Below are 17,098 nucleotides of genomic sequence, written 5' to 3'. Positions count from 1 at the left end.
GACGCTGTCTGTGGTTCAAGAGTGGCTTGACACAAGGAATGCGACAGCAGAAACCCATGTCTTTCATACGTCTGTGTGTGGTGGTTCTTGAAGCACTCACTCCAGCTGCAGTCCACTCTTTGTGAATCTCCCCCACATTTTTGAATGGGTTTTGTTTCACAATCCTCTCCAGGGTGCGGTTATCTCTCTTGCTTGTACACTTTTTTCGACCACATCTTTTCCTTCCCTTCGCCTCTCTATTAATGTGCTTGGACACTGAGCTCTGTGAACAGCCAGCCTCTTTAGCGATGACCTTTTGTGTCTTGCCCTCCTTGTGCAAGGTGTCGATGGTCGTCTTTTGGACAACTGTCAAGTCAGCAGTCTTCCCCATGATTGTGTAGCCTATAGAACTAGACTGAAAGACCATTTAAAGGCTTTTGCAGGTGGTTTGAGTTAATTAGCTGATTAGAGTGTGGCACCAGGGGCCATCAATTTTGAACCTTTTCACAATATTCTAATTTTCTGATATGATGAATTTGAGATTTTCATTTGTTGTCATTTGTAATCATCAAAATTAAACAAAATAAACATCTGAAATATATGAGTTTGTATGTAATGTATGAATATAATATACAAGTTTCACTTTTTAAATGGAATTACTGAAATCAATCTACTTTTTCATGATATTCTAATTTTATGACCAGCACCTGTAGACTGCTGGAGGACATAGGGACCCCTTTTTCATCATTCTATCTCTATTCTCCTATTGTTTATCAGCTATGTCAGCATCTAGCTTCTCTTCTCTTTATAGGAGCTCCATCTGGCCTTGCGCTAGCCAAGCTTATGCCACCATTTACTTCCTGTTGTACTTCTATAGAACAGGAAGTAAAGGCCGCACCTTTGTTTGGACCAAGGTGTAGCAGATCTGAGGAAAACCATCAGAATGGGAACTTGCAGAACTAGAAGATGTGCAGACAGACATGGTGTCAAACATCATAGCCCCGTTTACATCACCCTCTGAAAACCAATCCGTGCCAAGCTCATTTCCTTAATACCATTTAGACACCACGCTAGCTCGGTTTCTCCTCTCCTAGTGGCGATCTACGGTACTACTGCTCTCAGTGATTGACTGAGGGAATCAAGCAACCCAACATGGCGGTGCCCGTAACATTCAGGAAGTTTGCGGAAGTTTACTTGACGGAGTCGGCTTTCGGGAAGTGAATCAGGGCTTCCAGATGCAGGAAACAAGGACAGATGTTGAGCTTCATCACACTGCTAACCAGAACCATCTCTGGAAATCGTGTGGTACGGTAGGGAAGCTAGGATTTTAGGAATGTCTGAGATGACGCGTCTGCTCATGCGCTCTTTGTTATCAGAGAAACTAGCCAGAACTGAACCGCTCCGAGCCCTGATGATGAACTAGTACCATGTTGTTGTTGTTGTGTCTGGCGCGGCCCAGTTCAGTTTAATGTGCCATTTATACTCAACTGTTACCTTGGTTACCGCGCCTCACCGACCTCAGCACAGTTTGTGAAGGGTAGTGGAAATGGGACTACTGACTTGGTTATTTAAGGCTATTTCCCAGTGGCTCAGTGGGGTTAGCTGTGAATGGAAATGTGCAGACAGGCTGATTCAAACACGGTGAGACTTTAATGAAAGGTAGGATTTTATTAATAAACACGGATTGGTCTAAAAAAGGAAAGAAGGTAAGAACGTAGAAAAGGTTATGAGCGCCTCGCGTCCATCAGGAAGACGTAACTCAGAGAAAGGAATGAATCTAGATCGTGAAAATCTACAGACTTTAACAGGTACACTGATAGGCTCAACACTGGTCCGCTACAGGTATGCCGTACAGGACAGCAAAGCTTCTATCAAAGACGTCCTTCAAAAATCACTCTTCACCACTTATCTGCCGTGCTTAGAACTAAAACTGGAGCTCTGCGGCTCAGAGTCTAGTTTCATAGAAAGTCCAGTGAGGACAGCGAAGGTCTGATGACGTCATACTGCTCTAGACCTGAAGCCCTGCACTAGTAGTCACTGTGGGGCTCGTTATAGAGGGGGTCGTAGTCGTCATGGTAACCGGCGTGGTACTCCTCCTCCTGGAACTCGGCCTGGTAGTCGCTATCGCTGATTTCTGAGCCGTTGGTGCCGGTGCCCTGGCTGCCGTTTTTGTGAATCACCGGTTCCGTCGGTGCGGCGCAGTACTTGGGGTCATAGACCTGCCGGCCCAGACCGTACACGCTCATGCCTCTCTGAGACGCCACCTTGTTGGTGCCCATCTGGAGGGAGATGGTAGAGTTGTCGACCGGCTGCAGCGCCACCTTCTGGTCAAAGATGTCCCTACGGGTACCAGGGGCCGACATCCCCGCCTGTCAGGAACCACAAAGCAGCGTTAGGTTCAACCGGAGCAACATTAGCTGGTTCTGATGGAACAACATGGCCTCCCTGTCATTACTGCAGCAGCTTGGGACACTGACTGGTCAAAATGACTCGTGACTAGCGTAGCTGGAAACAGCATGTGATGCGCAGTGAGAGGCTGGCGAAGCTAGGCTAGGCTGCATAGGTATAAGAGCACCCTTAATAAAGCAAGAGCAGCATATTTCTCCTCATTAATAGAGGAGAATAATCCTAATTTATTTTTAATCCCAAACTCACCCAGAGCCATAGCTCTGTTGAACCGTCCATTCCACCTGCTCTTAGCAGGAATGATATTATGGGATTCTTTATAAATACGGTTGATCTTATTAAAAATAAGATCATTAACACTCCTATCTAATAAATGGGCTTTGACTAGACCCACAATGGTTTAACTCTATATCTGGTCCAGATTGTTGTGATGTCACAGGCTGCATTCGCCTGGTATTTGAAGGCAACTCTCCTTAAAGTGGGATGATTGATTTCAGATCCTTCACCATTAACTGCTACCATGTTCTTCCACTGTTACCCTTTGAGGTACACTGAGCTAACTGGGTTAAACAGTGCTGAGCGCTGAGTCAGCGCATTCAGCTGCTGTTTACGGCTGTAACTTTAGCCAAGTTAAGGAGGATCCAGTTAGACAGACAATGCCTCAATTCATCAGCATGCTCAGAGAGAGGGATTGCTGAAGAGTCTCAGCGACTGGATGCAATCAGCTGGTTTGAACCTTAAATCTGCCTGGATGATCTGTTTTATCTGGATCTATCCACCTTATTCCAATGGATGGAAGAAGCTTATTTAAATATGTATTCATAGAATAAGGAGAAATAAAACACGCTGATCTGTTCGTGGAATAAGGAGGATATAGGTGGTGCTGTTTGGAGCTCTAGAAATAGACTGAATAGAATTTCAACCGTAGAGTTAATTGTGTGTGATGTATGGGTCTAACTAGTCTCTGATGCGGTGACAGCAGTCAGTATGGTGCACAGAAAGGCGGGCTTTAACCTGGCTGGCTCCTTTGTTGGTGCCCATCTGCAGGCTGATGGTGGTCTGGTCGTACGGTTTATCGCTGTGAGTCTTCGGGTCGTACAGATGCCTCCTGGTTCCGTACGCCGTCATTCCAGCCTGACTGGCACACTTGTTTGTTCCCATCTGGACGCAAAGCAGAAACAGGTTCTGTTGAACTCAACCCGGCAGAGAATGTTGCTAGACTGAAGGTCTCTACCATCAGGACTCATGAGGACCAGGAGCCCTTACCTGCAGTCCGATGACACACTGTCCAGCCTTGATCTTCTCTTCATCAAACTGCCGTCTTTGTTTGTCTGCATATTTCACCCCAATATCAACCTTTGTGTCCAAGCCTTTGGTCTTGGCCTGACGGACCCAACAGAAGAGAACCAGGACCAACGTCAGTTCAACGCTTCTAGGCAGCGGTTCTGCTCAGTGCGGCCTGGACTCACCATGCTGGCCAGTGCTAGCAGCGTGGTCTGCACTTGAGTCATGTTCCCGTTTTCAAACAGGTCGTTGGCCTCGAAGATGTCGCTGGGCTTCAGGCCGTAGGCCAGAATGGCTTTGATAAAATTCCCCAGGTTCTCCAGCTGCAGACAGACATGGGTCAGTGCTTCTGGAGGCTTTGGCAGGGAGGAGAAGACTCCCAGGTGGGCTTACCTTGTGCCAGTTCAGCTGGGAGTGGTTGATTTTCTTCACTGAGCCGGGCTGGAGCTTATTGATCAGCCTGGATAAAACAGGAGAGATTCAGGGACTGTTCTGTAGACTGAACCAGAACCGCTTCCTGTAGGAGAACCGGATCACACATCCTCCCTGTAGAGGACAACCCTTCAGCACCCAGCTGCAGAGACTCAGACAGAATAAGCTGTTGGTAATGCAGCCTGTTCCATCACTGAGACCTGTGTGATGGTGGCAGACCGACCAGGAGGATGGCCAGCAGACGCAGTGGGTGGGCGGGGCCTGACTCCTGCTTCACCCTCACCTCACTTACACCCTCTCTTCATCTCAACTGGCCAATCTTTAGGGTACCAGAGTGGCCTACAATCTGACGACTTTTAATCTGAAGGCATTTAATCTGGAGGCCTTTAGTCTGAAGGCTTTTAATCTGAAGGGCCTTTAGTCTGAAGGCCTTTAATCTGAAGGCATTTAATCTGGAGGCCTTTAATCTGAAGGCATTTAATCTGGAGGCCTTTAGTCTGAAGGCTTTTAATCTGAAGGTCCTTTAGTCTGAAGGCTTTTAATCTGAAGGCCTTTAATCTGAGGGTTTTAATCTGAAGGCATTTAATCTGGAGGCCTTTAGTCTGAATGCCTTTAATCTGGAGGCCTTTAATCTGAAGGCATTTAATCTGAGGGTTTTAATCTGAAGGCATTTAATCTGGAGGCCTTTAGTCTGAAGGCTTTTAATCTGAAGGTCCTTTAGTCTGAAGGCTTTTAATCTGAAGACCTTTAATCTGAGGGTTTTAATCTGAAGGCATTTAATCTGGAGGCCTTTAGTCTGAATGCCTTTAATCTGGAGGCCTTTAATCTGAAGGCATTTAATCTGAGGGTTTTAATCTGAAGGCATTTAATCTGGAGGCCTTTAGTCTGAAGGCCTTTAATCTGGAGGCCTTTAGTCTGAATGCCTTTAATCTGGAGGCCTTTAGTCTGAATGCCTTTAATCTGGAGGCCTTTAATCTGAAGGCATTTAATCTGGAGGCCTTTAGTCTGAAGGCCTTTAATCTGGAGGCCTTTAGTCTGAATGCCTTTAATCTGGAGGCCTTTAATCTGAATGCCTTTAATCTGGAGGCCTTTAGTCTGAAGGCCTTTAATCTGGAGGCCTTTAGTCTGAATGCCTTTAATCTGGAGGCCTTTAATCTGAATGCCTTTAATCTGGAGGCCTTTAGTCTGAAGGCCTTTAATCTGGAGGCCTTTAGTCTGAATGCCTTTAATCTGGAGGCCTTTAGTCTGAAGGCCTTTAATCTGGAGGCCTTTAGTCTGAATGCCTTTAATCTGGAGGCCTTTAGTCTGAATGCCTTTAATCTGGAGGCCTTTAATCTGAATGCCTTTAATCTGGAGGCCTTTAGTCTGAAGGCCTTTAATCTGGAGGCCTTTAGTCTGAATGCCTTTAATCTGGAGGCCTTTAATCTGAAGGCATTTAATCTGGAGGCCTTTAGTCTGAAGGCTCTTTAGTCTGAAGGGCCTTTAGTCTGAAGGCCTTTAATCTGAGGGTTTTAATCTGAAGGCATTTAATCTGGAGGCCTTTAGTCTGAAGGCTTTTAATCTGAAGGTCCTTTAGTCTGAAGGCTTTTAATCTGAAGGCCTTTAATCTGAGGGTTTTAATCTGAAGGCATTTAATCTGGAGGCCTTTAGTCTGAATGCCTTTAATCTGGAGGCCTTTAATCTGAAGGCATTTAATCTGAGGGTTTTAATCTGAAGGCATTTAATCTGGAGGCCTTTAGTCTGAAGGCTTTTAATCTGAAGGTCCTTTAGTCTGAAGGCTTTTAATCTGAAGACCTTTAATCTGAGGGTTTTAATCTGAAGGCATTTAATCTGGAGGCCTTTAGTCTGAATGCCTTTAATCTGGAGGCCTTTAATCTGAAGGCATTTAATCTGAGGGTTTTAATCTGAAGGCATTTAATCTGGAGGCCTTTAGTCTGAAGGCCTTTAATCTGGAGGCCTTTAGTCTGAATGCCTTTAATCTGGAGGCCTTTAGTCTGAATGCCTTTAATCTGGAGGCCTTTAATCTGAAGGCATTTAATCTGGAGGCCTTTAATCTGAATGCCTTTAATCTGGAGGCCTTTAGTCTGAAGGCCTTTAATCTGGAGGCCTTTAGTCTGAATGCCTTTAATCTGGAGGCCTTTAGTCTGAAGGCCTTTAATCTGGAGGCCTTTAGTCTGAATGCCTTTAATCTGGAGGCCTTTAATCTGAATGCCTTTAATCTGGAGGCCTTTAGTCTGAAGGCCTTTAATCTGGAGGCCTTTAGTCTGAATGCCTTTAATCTGGAGGCCTTTAATCTGAAGGCATTTAATCTGGAGGCCTTTAGTCTGAAGGCTCTTTAGTCTGAAGGGCCTTTAGTCTGAAGGCCTTTAATCTGAGGGTTTTAATCTGAAGGCATTTAATCTGGAGGCCTTTAGTCTGAAGGCCTTTAATCTGGAGGCCTTTAATCTGAAGGCATTTAATCTGAGGGTTTTAATCTGAAGGCATTTAATCTGGAGGCCTTTAGTCTGAAGGCCTTTAATCTGAAGGCCTTTAATCTGAGGGTTTTAATCTGAAGGCATTTAATCTGGAGGCCTTTAGTCTGAAGGCCTTTAATCTGAAGGCTCTTTAGTCTGAATGCCTTTAGTCTGAAGGCTCTTTAGTCTGAATGCCTTTAATCTGGAGGCCTTTAGTCTGAAGGCCTTTAATCTGGAGGCCTTTAGTCTGAAGGCCTTTAATCTGGAGGCCTTTAGTCTGAAGGCCTTTAATCTGGAGGCCTTTAATCTGAGGGTTTTAAGTCTGAAGACTTTTAATGTGAAGGCCTTTAATCTGAGGCCTTTAATCTGGAGGCCTTTAATCTGAAGGCTTTCGATCTAAAGGCCTTTAATCTGAGGGTTTTAAGTCTGAAGACTTTTAATGTGAAGGCCTTTAATCTGAGGCCTTTAATCTGGAGGCCTTTAATCTGAAGGCTTTGTAAAAGCCCTTAATTGGGGGTTTTTAATTAAGATTAAATTTGGGGCCTTTTAATCTGAAGGCTTTTTTGGGGGTTTTTAAGGCTTAAAAAAGTTTTTTTCCCCAAAAGGGGTTTTCTGGGGCCCAGCCCGGCCCCTTTCTTTTTTTTTTTTTTGCTAAGGGGGGTTTTTTTCCATTTTAATCGCCCTTTAAAAATCTATTTTAACCCGGTTTTAAGGAGTTAACGGGTAAAAAAATTTTCTGCCAACTGATTTTTCGGGGTTGCTTGTCCCCCCCCTAGTTTTGTTTTTCTGGGGAGGCGGGGGGAAAAAACCTTTCTGGGGTTCGGAAAAGGGAAAATGAAGGCCTAGAAACCCCTACTACCTTTCCGTTTTACCCAATGACCCCCCCCCCTTTCCCGGGCCTTAAGGGGGAAAAATTTTCCCCTCGAAAAAAGCCTTATCGGGTTTTTTATGGGCCCCCTATAAGGCTTAATTTTTGGGCCCCCCTTAAAAAAAACCTTTAACCACGGGCCCCAAAGAACAAACCAATTTGTAGAAGCTATTAAAACTTAAAACAATGGGTTTAGGAAAAAAAATTTGTTTTTTTTCAAAATTACTTCCCCAAGAAAGGACTCCGGTTTTAAAAAAAATTTTACTTTTTTTTTTTTTAAAAACTTTTGGTTTTTAAACCCCCGCCCCCTAACCCCCCCCCCCCTTCCCGTTGTTTCAAAAGATAATGGCGGCCGCCCCAAGCCCCAAGGGGTTTGATTTTTAAAAACGAAAATAAACCCCCTTGGTTCCCCCTTTTAACTGGGGAAAGCCTCAGGGCCAAAAAACCCCTTCCTTCTCCACCAAACCCACCCTCCCCCAAAAATTCCATATAAACCCCCTCCCACCCCATCCTCCATCCACTCCATCACCTCCAAACTTTTCCCCCCCCCAAAACCTCCCCCATCCCCCCAAAATCCATCCTTTCCAAAAAACCCCCCTAAAAATAATCCATAAATTTTATCCTTTCCCCTATATATATAAACCCCCATCTACCCCAAAATTTTCCCTTTTATAATTTTCTTCCCCCCTTAAATTCCTCCTCCCCAACCCAAATTCAAAAAAAACCCAACCCAAACCCCCCTCACTCCTCTTAATTATCCTATTTCAATTTATTATAATTTTTTTAACATTTTTTAAATATTTAAATTTTCCCTTTTAAAACCCCAAATTTTCCCCCAAAAAATATCCCCCAAAAAAACCCATAATTTATATCCAAATATATAATTTTTAAATCTAATAAAATATAATAATAATATATAAAATATATATATATAATATATATATATATAACCCAATATATAATATATAAATAATTTTTAAAATATATATTTTTAATTAATAAATCCCATAAAAAAAAATACCATAAAATATATTTTAATATCAAAAACAATAATTCCATAATTAATAATTTTAATATTTTTCCCCCCATATAAAAAAATTTATATATATATAATAATATATTAAATACCCCTTTAAAAAATTTTTAATTAATATATAAATCATTAATATATACCATATAATATATATATATATAATATATATCCCAATACCCCCAAAAATCCCATATTTTTTATATTTTATATATATATATATAATTAAAAATAATATAACCCATCATATAATATATAAATAAACCATATATTTTTAAAACCCCCCCAAAATCCCCCCCAAAAAATATAATATACATATAATATAAATTATATCCAAAATATTTTAAAAAATTTTCCTAATTATAATTTAATATATTATAATTATCAAATCCATACCCCTTTAAATCCTATATATATATATAACCCCCTAAAAAATAAAAAATATAAAAAAAAAAAATTAAAATAAAAATATTTAAAAAACTTAAATTTTAATTTAATAATAAAAAATATTTTAAAAATAAAAAAATTTTTAAAAAAATATATATATATAATAAAAAAATAATATTTAAAATAAAAATAATTTTTTTAAATATAATTTTTTTAAAATAAAAAAATATATAAAATTTTTTTAAAAAAAAAAATTTAAAATAAATAATATAATAAAAAATAAAATTATAAATTTTAATATAATAAAGAAATAAATAAATAAAATTTTAAATAAAATGAAATTTTTAAATAATAAATATAAAATAAATTAAATAAAATAATATATAAAAAAATTTTATATATAATAAAATATTTTATATCCCTTTCCCAAAAAATATATAATTTCCCTTAAATATATAAATTAAAAATTTTCCCCCCAAAAATTCCTTAAAAACCCCCAAAAAATAATTTCCCCATAAAAATATTATTAATTTAAATATTTTAAATATAATATATAATATAAATATAATTTTTTTCCCCCAAAAAATCCAAAATATCCATATTAATATATATAATTTATATACAAATTCCATATAATATATATATATTTTTATCCTAAAAAATACATAATCAATATATATATATCCACAAAATTTTTAAAATTACCAAATTTTAATATATATCATATCCCAACCCCCCCCCAATATCCAAATCCCCCCAAATATAATCCATAAACCCACCCCATCATCCATCCACCCTTCCCCCAAATCTCCACCCAACCCCTTTCCCATCACCCACCATCAATCCTCCATCATCCACCTCATCCATCCATCCATCCATCCATCCCCCCCCCATCATCCTCATCATCCAACCCCCACCCCATCCATCCCCCATCAACCTCCTCCACCCCATAATCCATCCATCACCCCTTTTTAATCCACCCCCAAACCATCCATCCATCAATCCATCACCATCATCAATCCACCCATCCATCCATCCATCACCCTCAACCCATCCATATTATATATAAATATTCCCATTAAAATCCAAAAAAATTTTTACCATCCATATAAAATATTTTATAATATATTTTTAATATTAAAAAAATATATAAAATATATTTATACCCCCAAAATTTATATATATATAATATAAAAAAAAAATATAATTTCCCAAATTTAAATTTTAAATATATATAAAAAATAAAAAAAAAATATAAAAAATATCCTAAAAAAATAAATTATATTAAAAAAATATAAAACCCAAATTAATTAAATTTATCCACCCATCATATTTTAAATAAAAATTAAAAATCCCATATAATTTTTAAAATTCCATACCAAAAAAAAAAAAAATAATAAAAAATATAATAAAAAAAAAACCCTTTTCCCCTACCTTTTTCCCACCATCATAAATATCTTTAATATCCACCATCTTCCCATCTACCAACAAAATAAAAACCCCCAATATTCCCCCCTCACCCCCACCAAAAACCATCATTTTTAAAACCATCCATCAAAATCACCTCATCCACCTAAAACCCCCCCAAACCATCAATCACCATCCATCCATCCATCTCCATCCTTTTCACCCCATCCACCATCCATCCATAAAATTTTTTCCATCACCATCCACCAAACCCATCCATCCATCCCCCCTCCCCCTCCACCATACAAAAAATTTTTAATAATTTTATAAAAAAAAACCATAAAAAAAAACCCCACCATAAAAATTAATTTTAAAAAAATATAATAATACCATATAAAATTTTTAAAATAAATAATATTTTATATATAAAAATATTAATTTTTAATATATTTTAATAATTTTAAATTAATATATATATTAATATAAATAATATATAAAATAATTATATAATATATAATATTTAAAAAAATTTTTAAATTAAATATATATATATAATTATAATATAATATTTTTAATATAAAAAAAAAAAAAATTTTTAATTAATTTAATAAAAATTTTTAAAAAATATAATATATATAATATTATATTTTAAATATATATATAATTAAAAATATATATATAATTTTTTAAATAAATATTTTAAAATTTTTCCAAACTCCACTACCACATTTCAAAACTAAAAAAATTTCCCAAATACCCCCCCCCTTCAATTTTTCAATTCTCTCCATCCACCCCTTCACCTCCCCCAATCCAAACCATCCTTTTCTGGGGGTAAATTTTGGCAAGGGGGAAAAAGGGAAGGGGCCAACAAACCGGGGGCCTTTTAGGCCGGAATTTTGGAGGGCTTCTTTTCCCCCCAAAACCCGGGATTCTTTCTGGGGCCCCAACACCGGGGGGGAAAAACCCCCCAGCCAAAACCCCTTTTTCGATTTCCCAAAGGGGCCCCCCGGTTTGGTCACAAAAAGGGGGGCTCAATAAACAGTTCCCCCCATGGGGGCCCACCCGAAAAAAACCCCTTTCTCTTTCCAGTTCCGTGGGGGTTTCCACAAACCCCCTCCATACGGGCCGGGCTTTTTTTGTAAAGGGGTTTTCCCTCCAAAAAACCCCAAACGGTGGTTAACACCAACAGCAACCCGGGGAAAAAACTCCTAAAAAAAAAACGAGGAAGAACTCTGGGCCGAGCCTCTAGGAGGATGACCTGACTACTGGTGTGACTGGACTCCAAGTCACTGACCCACTGGGAGCACTGGGAGCTGAACTGGTAGAGGTTTCTCACAGAGGCCCAACCCCAACCTGACCTCTGTTCTAGAGGTTCATCACATAGAGTGAACCTCTGTTCTAGAGGTTCATCAAATAGAGTGAACCTCTGTTCTAGAGGTTCATCAAATAGAGTGAACCTCTGTTCTAGAGGTTCATCAAATAGACTGAACCTCTGTTCTAGAGGTTCATCACATAGAGTGAACCTCTGTTCTAGAGGTTCATCAAATAGAGTGAACCTCTGTTCTAGAGGTTCATCAAATAGACTGAACCTCTGTTCTAGAGGTTCATCACATAGAGTGAACCTCATTTATAGAGGTTCATCACATAGAATGAACCTCTGTTCTAGAGATTCATCACATAGAGTGAACCTCTGTTATAGAGGTTCATCACATAGAGTGAACCTATTATAGAGGTTCATCACAGAGTGAACCTCATTTATAGAGATTCATCACATAGGATGACCTGACTACTGGTGTGACTGGACTCCAAGTCACTGACCCACTGGGAGCACTGGGAGCTGAACTGGTAGAGGTTTCTCACAGAGGCCCAACCCCAACCTGACCTCTGTTCTAGAGGTTCATCACATAGAGTGAACCTCATTTATAGAGGTTCATCACATAGACTGAACCTCTGTTCTAGAGGTTCATCACATAGACTGAACCTCATTTATAGAGGTTCATCACATAGAGTGAACCTCTGTTATAGAGATTCATCACATAGAGTGAACCTCTGTTATAGAGATTCATCACATAGACTGAACCTCTGTTCTAGAGGTTCATCACATAGACTGAACCTGTGTTCTAGAGGTTCATCACATAGAGTGAACCTCATTTATAGAGGTTCATCACAGAGTGAACCTCTGTTATAGAGATTCATCACATAGAGTGAACTTCTGTTATAGAGATTCATCACATAGAGTGAACTTCTGTTATAGAGATTCATCACATAGAGTGAACTTCTGTTATAGAGATTCATCACAGAGTGAACCTCTGTTATAGAGATTCATCACATAGAGTGAACCTCTGTTATAGAGATTCATCACATAGAGTGAACCTATGTTATAGAGGTTCATCACATAGAGTGAACCTGTTATAGAGGTTCATCACCGAGTGAACCTCATTTATAGAGATTCATCACATAGAGTGAACCTCATTTATAGAGATTCATCACATAGAGTGAACTTCATTTATAGAGATTCATCACATAGTGAACCATGTTTTATAGAGGTTCATCACATAGAGTAAACCTCTGTTTTCTAGATCCATCACATAGAGCGAACTTCATTTAAAGAGGTTGATCACATAGAGTGAACCATCTTTTATAGAGGTTCATCACATAGAGTAAACCTGTTATAGAGGTTCATCACAGTGTGAACCTCATTTATAGAGATTCATCACATAGAGTAAACCTCTGTTTTCTAGATCCATCACATAGAGCGAACTTCATTTAAAGAGGTTGATCACATAGAGTGAACCATCTTTTATAGAGGTTCATCACATAGAGTAAACCTGTTATAGAGGTTCATCACAGAGTGAACCTCATTTATAGAGATTCATCCCATAGAGTGAACCTCATTTATAGAGATTCATCACATAGAGCGAACTTCATTTAAAGAGGTTGATCACATAGAGTGAACCATGTTTTATAGAGGTTCATCACAGAGTGAACCTCATTTATAGAGATTCATCACATAGAGTGAACCTCATTTATAGAGATTCATCCCATAGAGTGAACCTCATTTTTAGAGATTCATCACATAGAGTGAACTTCATTTAAAGAGGTTGATCACATAGAGTGAACCATGTTTTATAGAGGTTCATCACAGTGTGAACCTCATTTATAGAGATTCATCACATAGAGTGAACCTCTATTCTAGAGGTTCATCACAGAGTGGACCTCATTTATAGATGTTCATCACATAGAGTGAACCTCTATTCTAGAGGTTCATCACAGAGTGGACCTGTTATAGAGGTTCACCACATAGAGTAAACCTCTGTTCTCTAGATTCATCACATAGAGTGAACTTCATTTATAGAGATTTATCACATAGAGTGAACTTCATTTAAATTGGTTGATCACATAGAGTGAACCATGTTTTATAGAGGTTCATCACATAGAGTAAACTTGTTATAGAGGTTCATCACAGTGTGAACCTCATTTATAGAGATTCATCACATAGAGTAAACCTCTGTTTTCTAGATCCATCACATAGAGCGAACTTCATTTAAAGAGGTTGATCACATAGAGTGAACCATCTTTTATAGAGGTTCATCACATAGAGTAAACCTGTTATAGAGGTTCATCACAGAGTGAACCTCATTTATAGAGATTCATCCCATAGAGTGAACCTCATTTATAGAGATTCATCCCATAGAGTGAACCTCATTTATAGAGATTCATCACATAGAGTGAACCATGTTTTATAGAGGTTCATCACAGAGTGAACCTCATTTATAGAGATTCATCACATAGAGTGAACCATCTTTTATAGAGGTTCATCACATAGAGTAAACCTGTTATAGAGGTTCATCACAGAGTGAACCTCATTTATAGAGATTCATCCCATAGAGTGAACCTCATTTATAGAGATTCATCCCATAGAGTGAACCTCATTTATAGAGATTCATCACATAGAGCGAACTTCATTTAAAGAGGTTGATCACATAGAGTGAACCATGTTTTATAGAGGTTCATCACAGAGTGAACCTCATTTATAGAGATTCATCACATAGAGTGAACCATGTTTTATAGAGGTTCATCACATAGAGTAAACCTGTTATAGAGGTTCATCACAGAGTGAACCTCATTTATAGAGATTCATCACATAGAGTGAACCTCATTTATAGAGATTCATCCCATAGAGTGAACCTCATTTATAGAGATTCATCCCATAGAGTGAACCTCATTTATAGAGATTCATCACATAGAGCGAACTTCATTTAAAGAGGTTGATCACATAGAGTGAACCATGTTTTATAGAGGTTCATCACATAGAGTGAACCTCATTTATAGAGATTCATCACATAGAGCGAACTTCATTTAAAGAGGTTGATCACATAGAGTGAACCATGTTTTATAGAGGTTCATCACAGAGTGAACCTCATTTATAGAGATTCATCACATAGAGTGAACCATGTTTTATAGAGGTTCATCACATAGAGTAAACCTGTTATAGAGGTTCATCACAGAGTGAACCTCATTTATAGAGATTCATCACATAGAGTGAACCTCTATTCTAGAGGTTCATCACAGAGTGGACCTGTTATAGAGGTTCATCACATTGAGTAAACTTCATTTATAGAGGTTGATCACATAGAGTGAACCTCTGTTATAGAGATTCACTCTATGAGGACCAGCAGGAGGTTCTGCTGCAATAGAAGCTCAGGAACCAGAACCAGCAGATAACCGGACCTCCAGCATGGTTCTTGTTCCATATAGATTCTGGATTTATGATCAGTCTGCTGGTTCTGGTTCTGCTGAGCCCAGATAAGAACCTTCTGAGGTTCTGGACTGCCTTCACACAGAACCTGGTCTGGGTTCTTCCGGACCTCCTCTCCACTCACACGCTGACCCAGTCCCAGCCGGTTCTAGCAGAACCTCTGGGTTTCACCCCCCACCCTCCCTAATGTTCAGTTCTATAGAAGCAGACTGGATGCGAGACCGTGAGGAGCGGTCTCAGTTCCGGTCCGGTCCGGTCCCCCTGGACTCCTGCGCCCCAGGAGCAGGACGGCGCATTGCGTCATGGAGCTCCAGGTTCTGATCCAAACGGAACGTTCTGGAGAGAATCAGCTCCAGACCCGAACTTGTGGAGTTCGGAGAGTTTCGGCAGAAAGTTTTTCCAGAGCGGATCCCTGCCTGCAAACAAAGTTCTGGCAGCACTTACTTTGCTCCGGACCTCCGCAGACAGGCCGTAGGCTGGTCCCTTGTTGAAGTGGCTCATCTTCTGCTGCTGCTCCCGGATCCAGAGGGAAGCTCGCTCCGCCAGCGCACAGGGAACAAAGCAGAGCGCAGAGCTGGCAGACAGCACGTCAGGAAAACGCGCTGACGTCACGCTGCAGCCAGGCGCCCAGCCTCGCCGCTGCTGTCCTCTCCTGGCTGCAGACATTGTTGGACCCAGTTCCTCCTGCAGACTGAACCCAGTGGAACCAGTGAGCTTTGAGTTCTGCTGGATGTTCCAGAACTTTCAGTAGAACCGCCTCATTTATAACCATGAAGGACTGTAGAATATCAGGCTGGCAACCAGACTGCTGACTGGGACACACCTGTAGAATACCAGGCTGGCAACCAGGGACACACCTGTAGAATACCAGGCTGGCAACCAGGGACACACCTGTAGAATACCAGGCTGGCAACCAGGGATACACCTGTAGAATACCAGGCTGGCAACCAGGGATACACCTGTAGAATACCAGGCTGGCAACCAGGGACACACCTGTAGAATACCAGGCTGGCAACCAGGGACACACCTGTAGAATACCAGGCTGGCAACCAGGGATACACCTGTAGAATACCAGGCTGGCAACCAGGGATACACCTGTAGAATACCAGGCTGGCAACCAGGGATAGACCTGTAGAATACCAGGCTGGCAACCAGGGACACACCTGTAGAATACCAGGCTGGCAACCAGGGATACACCTGTAGAATACCAGGCTGGCAACCAGGGATACACCTGTAGAATACCAGGCTGGCAACCAGGGATACACCTGTAGAATACCAGGCTGGCAACCAGGGACACACACCTGTAGAATACCAGGCTGGCAACCAGGGATACACCTGTAGAATACCAGGCTGGCAACCAGGGACACACCTGTAGAATACCAGGCTGGCAACCAGGGACACACCTGTAGAATACCAGGCTGGCAACCAGGGACACACCTGTAGAATACCAGGCTGGCAACCAGGGATACACCTGTAGAATACCAGGCTGGCAACCAGGGACACACCTGTAGAATACCAGGCTGGCAACCAGGGATACACCTGTAGAATACCAGGCTGGCAACCAGGGATACACCTGTAGAATACCAGGCTGGCAACCAGGGATACACCTGTAGAATACCAGGCTGGCAACCAGGGATACACCTGTAGAATACCAGGCTGGCAACCAGGGACACACCTGTAGAATACCAGGCTGGCAACCAGGGACACACCTGTAGAATACCAGGCTGGCAACCAGGGACACACCTGTAGAATACCAGGCTGGCAACCAGGGATACACCTGTAGAATACCAGGCTGGCAACCAGGGATACACCTGTAGAATACCAGGCTGGCAACCAGGGATACACCTGTAGAATACCAGGCTGGCAACCAGGGATACACCTGTAGAATACCAGGCTGGCAACCAGGGACACACCTGTAGAATACCAGGCTGGCAACCAGACTGCTGACTGGGACACACCTGTAGAATACCAGGGTGGCAACCAGGGATACACCTGTAGAATACCAGGCTGGCAACCAGGGATACACCTGTAGAATACCAGGCTGGCAACCAGGGATACACCTGTAGAATACCAGGCTGGCAACCAGGGATACA

At 40.6% G+C, this 17,098-nt stretch overlaps 1 protein-coding gene across 1 annotated transcript; it reads right to left on the bottom strand.

Annotated features, from left to right (window-relative positions):
- Window positions 1-1,626: 1,626 nt before the first annotated feature.
- LOC119777534 lies at window positions 1,627-15,686 on the bottom strand. Its single transcript, XM_038276434.1, has 9 exons — window positions 15,364-15,686; window positions 15,228-15,322; window positions 11,478-11,611; window positions 4,906-5,526; window positions 4,063-4,137; window positions 3,855-3,992; window positions 3,652-3,768; window positions 3,400-3,546; window positions 1,627-2,348 (listed from the first exon to the last, which is right to left on the bottom strand). The coding sequence occupies exons 1-9, from the start codon at window positions 15,669-15,671 to the stop codon at window positions 2,007-2,009; spliced, it is 1,977 nt and encodes a 658-aa protein (XP_038132362.1). The 5' UTR covers window positions 15,672-15,686; the 3' UTR covers window positions 1,627-2,006.
- Between the last annotated feature and the right edge of the window lie 1,412 nt (window positions 15,687-17,098).

The sequence above is a fragment of the Cyprinodon tularosa genome, unplaced genomic scaffold, assembly GCF_016077235.1.
Source record: "Cyprinodon tularosa strain WSP-4 unplaced genomic scaffold, ASM1607723v1 ctg1240, whole genome shotgun sequence".
NCBI lineage: Eukaryota > Metazoa > Chordata > Actinopteri > Cyprinodontiformes > Cyprinodontidae > Cyprinodon > Cyprinodon tularosa.
The sequence above is the reverse complement of the archived record's forward strand: the minus strand, read 5'-3'. Positions and strand labels throughout refer to the sequence as shown.